We start from the raw sequence: 9,374 nt of genomic DNA, 5'->3' as shown, positions 1-9,374 counted from the left end.
ACTAATAGCTTTTCTCGGATGTGGACCACTGGTAGAATGTGTCTTCAGCACCACATAGTCTTTGTCGTTGGAGGACGGGTGTCTGGTGGTTGAAAGCACTGATTCCCGGAACAGCAAATGATAATTCAAATGAAAATCCAAAACACAGAAAAATCCGCCATTTCTGTTTGGAGTGTTAGAGGACATAGATGATTCCTCTCCATTAAACACCCAATCACTCACCCATTCTCCGAACAAAATATACAGAGAACGCTTTTCCATAAGTCATCCATAAACTCATAAAAATATATTATTAAGTGAAACTGTCATAGTCATGGCTAACTTTGATGAAGTGAATGTTCTTGGCACATAACTATAATCCAAAAGCATTCAGCATTCAAGATACTTTTGTGGTTAAGAATTCAACTACTCTTAAGAGAATATAGCATGTATAATCCATAATATATGTATAAAGACTATCAGTGATATCACATCTGTTGGATTAACTATTTTTGGTAATCAAGGAACACTTCGCAGTTTCGTTGAATAGAAACCTCGAGGCTTGGCTGTCTGTTTATCTCTAAACATTGCTATAACACAGTGTTCGTTTAAATTCATACATCATCAATCCTTAATATGTAATAAGGATTTTGATCTCGAAACTGAAGATTTGAATGAACGCGATGCGTTCTGGGGTACTACCGGTTATATCTATAAAACGTATTTAATGATAAACAATGCTTATTTACACCCAGCAAAGGGTACATAATCAGTTGTGGACGTATCTGTTACTGGCCCCATTTGTTTTTAATCAATGTTCATTATCTCTTCAATGTAATGTATGTCGTAGTAATCAATTATAACTTTAACTGTCCCTCAATTCTCGACCTATATATAAATGGAAGTTTACAAAAACTGATTTGCAGATTTTAGATATACACAAGGGAAAATGGAAAAAGGGTCGCACCAGCAACATGTTTCACAGTATCAATACTTACCATTAAACATAACAAAAGAATTATCCAAACCTCAATTTAAGTTATCATCTGGCGAGATTGAACTTCAAGGAATAATAAAATGGCAAAAATAACTAATACATGTAGTATAATACACTAATTCTCAGAAGAAACCTAAGTAAATGACTCATTTTGTAGTGCTGATTACTATTGTTGTATGCGTTCCAAACTTGATGTGGCCAAGTATTATCGTCCATAAAGACTGGCCTTGTGTTCAGAGGATGGTCTTTGAAATGGACAATAACCTGTCTATGATGTCAGTGATGTAACATTGTCCATTTAGCATTTGTCTCATCATCGCAAGATCAAGCTTACAGACACTTGAGAGGCACCCCCACGCCATCAATGAACCCCCGCCAAACGGTACTTGTTCCATGATATTCCGTTGTCTATATGCAGCAGACACGAGCCATCAGCCATCAGTCACTTTTGTCCGACCAGTGCAGCCTTCCCTATTCCACTGAATCCCGGCCGTGATATTGCTGGAATATTGCTAAAAGCGGCGTTAAACCATACTCAATCACTCATAGCTAATCTATCATAGTTCTATTAGAATCATTGACTTTACAGAGTGACCAGTGGTGCGCAGACTAAGGACTTGGCAACTGAGATCCTTTTGTAAACAATCCTTTAACAGGTTGCATACATTCTCATAGTAAATCAGAACCAGTTTCATTGGGAACACCAAGTAGCACTAGGAACAAAATGAATTCCGACCTAACTAATAACTTTATTGCTTTCACACCACTCCGAATTTGGGAGTTTGCGTAAATAAAATAAACATCTTTAGAATCTTGTTTCATTTTATTCAACACACTCAACCCTGATAACATTCACCTTCATGTTGAGACATTACTCCCTCGCCAACTTGACGAAGGATCGGGTATTCTGTTAATATTTTCTTACATTGACGTAATCAAGAAAATTGTGTCCTATGTTAATTGTTCACAAACCTCGACATATTTCCTTGTGTACAGAGACTGAGGTCAAAGTTTTGATGTCCTCCTTATGTGTCACGGCGCTCCTGTGATCAGGGTGTCATTAAATATGGCTTAAGTAGTAGTATAAAACGTGGAGAAAGTTCACAATTGTATTAATAGTACCTTAGACATGCGATGTAAGGGATCAATGCCCCAATTAACACCGACAATAGACAGGCGATTAACAAACCATGATACAAACCAAATACACAATCTGATTAGCTCAGCAACAGTATAACCGTGATTAAGATAGCTGCAACCACTCTCTGACAAGACAATCAACAAGTTGCACAGGCAACCAAGTCGGCTGTTATCACATGGGGGGTTCTGTGAAGTGCAAAATTCATTTATTCAATTGAATAGTGTAATAGGTAAATATCAACAGTAAGATCTGAGACACGAGAGATATCATATGTACACTGTGACTGTTGGCTGGAATGAACAATTCACTGCCTGACCACACAACAACCACTCGCGACTATGTCTCTGTTTGTGTGCGTGCATGAGTGCGTGCATGAGTGCATGCGTGCCTGCGTGTATTCATCAATATGTATTATGACTAATATATTACCGTGATTGTGTAGGGTAACGTGCAGAACAGCCACGAGTGATATGCATAGCGGAACATTTTTTACATATTTTTATGAAGCGTTACTGTCATAGCACATCCAGTAAGTGCAACTAAGACAATGATGAACATACTGAATTTAAGTAAGGCGTGAGAGTAAGTAAATACTTACTAAACTGTGTTTTATACATGGAATATCATTGATTTACAATACATACATTAATACGATATTTACATCCTATACACTATAACTCAAACATTTCGTCTGTGAAAATATACATGCATATAAATGCAACATGGAAAACATAATACAACAGAGACGTAGGGTCAATTAAACCTCAATGGTTTAGATAGAAATATTTAAGTTTACACTATAAATTGATGGAAATAGTAAACAATTAAATCATTCTTCATATAGGTTGTTTTAAGATTTCGAGTTTCAATGACAAATCACTTCATATTAGGGCGTATGCAAATTAAAAAATGTCAGATCTAAACTCAAAACACATCAGTATTCTTATTACTACTGGGTCTTAGTGTGACGTGTCTGATGGCAATTGTACGTACATTTGGACAAATTCTTGTTTTAAAACCAGTAACAGAATTACTGTTAATTATTGCCTCTTTCAGTTTGTGAATTCCGCTGTTTTCATGAATCGTTGAAAACGGTGCTGTTCGTGCAAAAAGAATGCTTAGAAATTCATATTTGTTTTTTTTAATTTCAGCCGTATCAGTAGTTGAAGTTCCATTCTATGTATCATAGGCGAAAATCCAGTGATACAGACAGTTTTGAAAGTTGTTACATTATTTATGCACACTTGAAATAAGAATGGCCCCAGTACTGAATCAAGTGTGACATCTGCCCTGCTGAAATTGTGAATCGATAAATGGCCACTGAGACATTCCTCGGTGACGATCTGACAAGTAACTAATAAGTTACCATTAGTGGTATATATTATGTAATCGTTTCCAGTGTAGCTTTCTGTCATACCCTGTAGTAAATGCTTTTTGTCGTGTACCTTTATGTCATACCCTGTGGTATAACCTCATCAAATGTACCTTTATGTCTTACCCTGTGGCATAACCTTATCCAGGGTACCTTTATGTCATACCCTGTGGTATAACCTTATCCAATGTACCTTTATGTCAAACCCTGTGGTATAACCTTATCCGATGTTCTTTTATGTCATACCCTGTGGTATAACCTCATCAAATGTACCTTTATGTCATACCCTGTTGCATAACCTTATCCAATGTACCTTTATGCCGTACCCTGTGGCATAACCTTATCCAATGCATCTTTATGTCATTTCCCAATGCACCTTTGTGCCATACTCTATTTTACGAGATTTTCCAGTGTGCCTTTATGTTATGACATGTCGCATGTGTTTGCAATGTCACAAAATGTCCCACAAAAGTGCTTGTTAACATGTCATACCCTGTGTTATAACCTTATCCAGTGTACCTTTATGTCATACCCTGTTGCATAACCTTATCCAGTGTATCGTTATGTCATACCCTGGGGTATAACCTTATCCAATGTACCTTTATGTCTTACCCTGTAGTATAACCTTATTCAATGTACTTTTATGTCATACCCTGTGGTATAACCTCATCAAATGTACCTTTATGTCATACCCTGTGGTATAACCTTATCCAATGTATCTTTATGTCATACCCTGTAGTATAACCTTATCCAGTGTACCTTTTTGTCATACCCTGTTGCATAACCTTATCCAGTGTACCTTTGTGTCATACCCTGTGGTATAACCTTTTCCAGTGTACCTTTATGTCATACCCTGTGGTATAACCTTATCCAATGTACCTTTATGTCATACCCTGTGGTATAACCTTATCCAATGTACCTTTATGCCATACCCTGTGGTATAACCTCATGAAATGTACCTTTATGTCATACGCTGTTGCATAACCTTTTCCAATGTACTTTTATGTCATACCCTGTGGTATAACATCATCAAATCTACCTTTATGTCATACCCTGTTGCATAACCTTATCCAATGTACCTTTATGTCATACCCTGTGTTATAACCTTATCCAATGTACCTTTGTGTCATACCCTGTGGTATAACCTGATCCGATGTTCTTTGATGTCATACCCTCATCAAATGTACCTTTATGTCAAACCCTGTTGCATAACCTTATCCAATCTACCTTTATGTCATACCCTGTGGTATAACCTTATCCAGTGTACCTTTGTTTCATACCCTGTTGCATAACCTTATCCAGTGTACCTTTATCTCATACCCTGTTGCATAACCTTATCCAATGTACCTCTATGTCATACCCTGTTGCATAACCTTATCCAATGTACGTCTATGTCATACCCTGTGGTATAACCTTATCCAGTGTACCTTTCTGTCATACCCTGTGGTATAACCTTTTCCAATGTACCTTTATGTCATACCCTGTGGTATAACCTTATCCAATGTACCTCTATGTCATACCCTGTGTTATAACCTTATCCAGTGTACCTTTATGTCATACCCTGTTGCATAACCTTATCCAGTGTGCCTTTATCTCATACCCTGTTGCATATCCTTATCCAAAGTACCTCTATGTCATACCCTGTTGCATAACCTTATCCAATGTACCTCTATGTCATACCCTGTGGTATAACCTTATCCAATGTACCTTTATGCCGTACCCTGTGGCATAACCTTATCCAATGCATCTTTATGTCATACCTATCCAATGCACCTTTGTGCCATACTCTATTTTATGAGATTTTCCAGTGTGCCTTTATGTTATGACATGTCGCATGTGTTTGCAATGTCACAAAATGTCCCACAAAAGTGCTTGTTAACATGGCGAGTAACAAATTTGGTGACAACCTTCGGTCAGTGAATCCCGACTGATGTTTGCAAAACTATTTTATGTTGTAATGTCTTTCGAAAAATAGTTCAATTGAACAATTTTAAGGTAAACTCATAGAATTATATATGTGAACAATTTCAGCCGTATCAGTTGTTGAAGTTCCAATCAATGTATCATAGGCGAAGCATCAAGTGATACAGATAGTTTTGAAAGTTGTTACATTATTCATGTACACTTGAAATAAGGATGGCCCTAATTTAAGTTGGATTTGTTTTGTTTTGTGACGAACAGTTGCATCAGACCAGGCATTGTGACAAACTGATGTTCAAGCTTCATGTTTATGAAGATAAGTAAAGAGTTCATTTCTCAAAAAACGCTCACTCCTCAAACGTTTCATTCACATCCTGGGTTATGTTTGTGTGTCCGTTGTAAGATATCTTACATTGACATTTGACAAATCACAGTTTTCTTCAATAAAGATTATTGAATCAGTCTTTTCAGTCAGGTGATGGATTTGTTCAGACATGGCTACATCAGCATCACATTCATTCTGGATCGACTCACAGCAAGAAACACTCTCCATCTCGGGAAGCGCCGATGCATCCAAGACAGCCCTCCTTTTCTTGGGGATTTCTTTCAGAGGTAAAGCAGGTCTCGTTGACCGTGATGGTGAAACTGAACTGTCATCTATCTCACTGTACGTAGCATTGGTGCTGTTGATTGTTCTTGAAATGTTCCTGAAGAAAGGAGTATCTGTGTTTCTGTTAAAATAGCGGAAAACCCGTTATCCGATGTAAATGTCAGTATGCGTTCACGTATTATAGAAAAATATTATCGATGAAAAGTGTTTACAATACCAAATCTGCAGTGGAAAATCCACTCTAAAACATTGTCAATTAACATCAGAAAATCATGATGATGTCAGAAGAAACACTCATACACTGCAGTCCATCAAAATGTAAGCATCAAGACGACAACCAGCTCCAGGTATTTATCTATGTTGTAATTCGTTCTTTACCTGTCACCGCTAATGTTATAAGGGACTGGGCCTCTATAATAGATCCCATTAAAGTATTGAGTCAGTTGGAACTTACATTTTCTCAAAATCATTTTAAGCAAAAATAAGTACCAGCACTTACCTCCTCTTCACATATATCCGAAATATGATGATCATGGCTAGAACAGTGCAGCATAGGAGTCCTGCTAGAGCCCCAAAAGAAATAACCAAAGTGTGTTCAGGTGAACCTGAAATAAAAGGGTTATTTGGGTAAATCATTTTGACTTGCGTAGGAGCATAGAAATCCTGCTAGTGCCCCAAATGAAATAACCAAAGTGTGTTCAGGTGAACCTTAAATAAAAGGGTTATTTGGGTAAATCATTTTGACTTGCGTAGGAGCATAGAAATCCTGCTAGTGCCCCAAATGAAATAACCAAAGTGTGTCCAGGTGAACCTTAAATAAAAGGGTTATTTGGGTAAATCATTTTGACTTGCGTAGGAGCATAGAAATCCTGCTAGTGCCCCAAAAGAAATAACCAAAGTGTGTTCAGGTGAACCTTAAATAAAAGGGTTATTTGGGTAAATCATTTTGACTTGCGTTGGAGCATAGAAATCCTGCTAGTGCGCCAAATAAAATAACCAAAGTGTGTTCAGGTGAACCTGAAATCTAAGGGATATTTTACTAAATCATCAACCCGTTTGAAAAGTACACCTAGCGTTTCAATGAGGGAAACTTGCAACAACGGTCCTGTAACGGATATGTAGTTTTATTATCGTCTTGTGGAAGATCTTTCCAAATTTGACACTTCAGACACAAATTCAGAGACAATGTGTAATTCCACATCTTTTCTTTCTTTTGTTTACTTTTCCAGTGTATTGTTTATGCCTTTGCATGTGTTTGCGACGGGTGCCACTGGTGGGGCAGGATACGCTCACATTTAAAGATTACCTGGTATGATCACTTTCGTATGGTAATTTATGAACACAAGCTTAAGATATAGTCGGAATCGTACAATCAAATTTCGTCACTTATATTTATAAAAAATATGACTCCTTCTTAGCCAAGCAGTTACCATGCATTGCACTGAAATTTAGGTCCTTTGATTTTACATAACTCTGCACAGTTCCTAATTTCAATATGTTAGAATAATTGTGTTCAAATGCAAAATATATCTGTGGGACAGAAGGACTGTTTTAGAATCCTCTCCGGGTCAGAAAGGTATTCATTCCATGAATATGAGTCACTTTACGACTAAAAACACTCAAAACCGATAACATGACGTCACGAGCAGTTATCTTCAAATAACAATAAGATGACATCATTGAAGATTCACCCGTGCAGATCCGGGTTAGAATTGATCTTCTGTAACCCATTCTTGTCGTAAGAGGCGACTAACGGGATCGGGTGTTCAGGATCGCTGACCTGGTTGACATATCCCAGTTGCGTAGATCGATGCTCATGCTGGTGATCGCAATCTTGTCTGGTCCAGACTCGATTATTTACAGATCGCCGCCATATAGCTGGAATATTGGAGTGCGGCGTAAAACTAAACTCACTCACTGGATATTCATAAGAACGTCTTGTACAATCCAATTTCTGTTTTCTGTTGCACCATATGTTCCCGTGCTTTTAGATAAAACACTGAGTTGCAGTTACATAGGTTTCGGATAGGTGATACCGAATGAGCAGGATATGCTCACCTTTTCACGAACACTTGGTACATGTACCATCTCTTGTATAAAGTGTTTCATAACACTTGTTAATCACATAGTATGAATAATACAAGGGTATTTGCTTTGAGCAATATCTATTATTATTATGGAAAAGATTTTTCTGCCTGTTATCTATCACATCGTAACTCTGTGTTTTATCTCAAACCACGTCAAAGAAAAGGATCAAATTAGCACCTTTAGCTATAATTTGTGTTTTAGTTTGATTGATTCACATTACAGTGCATATAATATTAACTACATCCTTTTGTAGATATAAACATATCCGTTGATGATATCATTCATTAAATATAGGTAAAATAAATGCCCCGTGCGTGAAGACGCTGTGTGGAGTACTTTCACCAAGACGCTGTGTGGAGTACTTTCACAAAGGCGCGACATGTGTTTCGAAACATCGCGTTGGTTTGAAACCAACAGCCCTGTATCACATCCGGCTGTTCGTGAAACGTTTGAATATTATTCGAAGAGGCAATGATCTGAGGCTTTACTTTCATTTTGGTAAAGTGATAAACATTTGTGTATACGGGAGTGATTTTACAACAGGCATTATTACCGTATAAAGGAATAAATGAGTGAATTATGTTACATACGTTTTTGACAAGGTTCTCTGTGGCACGTGTCCTGTGAACACGGAGAGCACATTTCATCACAATATGTCCTACTGAAGCTCTGGGCACAACCGATACACAGTCCAGTGTCCTTCTCACACCCTTCACAGCCGACGGGACATGGATCGGAGCAGTTCACTCCGTGGTAGTTACTGTCGTGACAGAGGCCCATGCATATGTTGTCATAGCGACCGCACAGTTTACAGTTATATGGGCACAACTCGTTACACAGTTCCCCTCTCAGACCTGGTGCACAGTTGAGGCATCTCGCCGAGTCTTTCTCACATTTGTCACAGTTATCTGGACATGGAATGGTGCATATCTTTCCATAGTAGTTGGCGTTGATACAAGGTCCACTGCACTGGTTTTGTGTGAAGTCATAAACATTACAGTTTGCTCGGCATGTTGTTTTACAGGATGTGCTGTTACAGTTATCTCCCTGTTCGTCACATCCGCCCTTGCAGTACCCTTCAACACAGTGTATACACTCGCCTGTTTCCCTGTCACATATTTTACACCTGGCGGGACAGGTAATGTTACAGTAGTCCCCTGTGTAACCTGGTACACAGCTGTCACAGTGCTTTCCCGTGTAACCCGACTCACAGCTGTCACAATCCCCTGTGATCCTATTACATCCACCTCTACAGTTAGAGGGACAA

At 38.2% G+C, this 9,374-nt stretch overlaps 1 protein-coding gene across 1 annotated transcript; it reads right to left on the bottom strand.

Annotated features, from left to right (window-relative positions):
• Positions 1–4,949: 4,949 nt before the first annotated feature.
• Positions 4,950–8,912, bottom strand: LOC124290382. Its single transcript, XM_046727087.1, has 4 exons — positions 8,698–8,912; positions 6,519–6,624; positions 5,117–6,140; positions 4,950–4,996 (listed from the first exon to the last, which is right to left on the bottom strand). Exons 1-3 carry the CDS (start codon positions 8,885–8,887, stop codon positions 5,789–5,791), a joined length of 648 nt encoding a protein of 215 aa, XP_046583043.1. The 5' UTR covers positions 8,888–8,912; the 3' UTR covers positions 4,950–4,996; positions 5,117–5,788.
• Between the last annotated feature and the right edge of the window lie 462 nt (positions 8,913–9,374).

The sequence above is a fragment of the Haliotis rubra genome, unplaced genomic scaffold (genome assembly GCF_003918875.1).
Source record: "Haliotis rubra isolate DU_JTF1 unplaced genomic scaffold, ASM391887v1 Scf463, whole genome shotgun sequence".
NCBI lineage: Eukaryota > Metazoa > Mollusca > Gastropoda > Lepetellida > Haliotidae > Haliotis > Haliotis rubra.
This window is presented reverse-complemented; position numbering and strand designations above follow the sequence as displayed.

Coding starts and splice junctions, on each gene's coding strand:
- LOC124290382 (XM_046727087.1), bottom strand. CDS start 8,887: ATGGGCCTCTGTCACGACAGTAACTACCACGGAGTGAACTGCTCCGAT. Junction 6,625..8,697: donor CAGAGAACCTTGTCAAAAAC/GTATGTAACATA, acceptor CTTTTATTTCAG/GTTCACCTGAACACACTTTG. Junction 6,141..6,518: donor CGGATATATGTGAAGAGGAG/GTAAGTGCTGGT, acceptor CTATTTTAACAG/AAACACAGATACTCCTTTCT.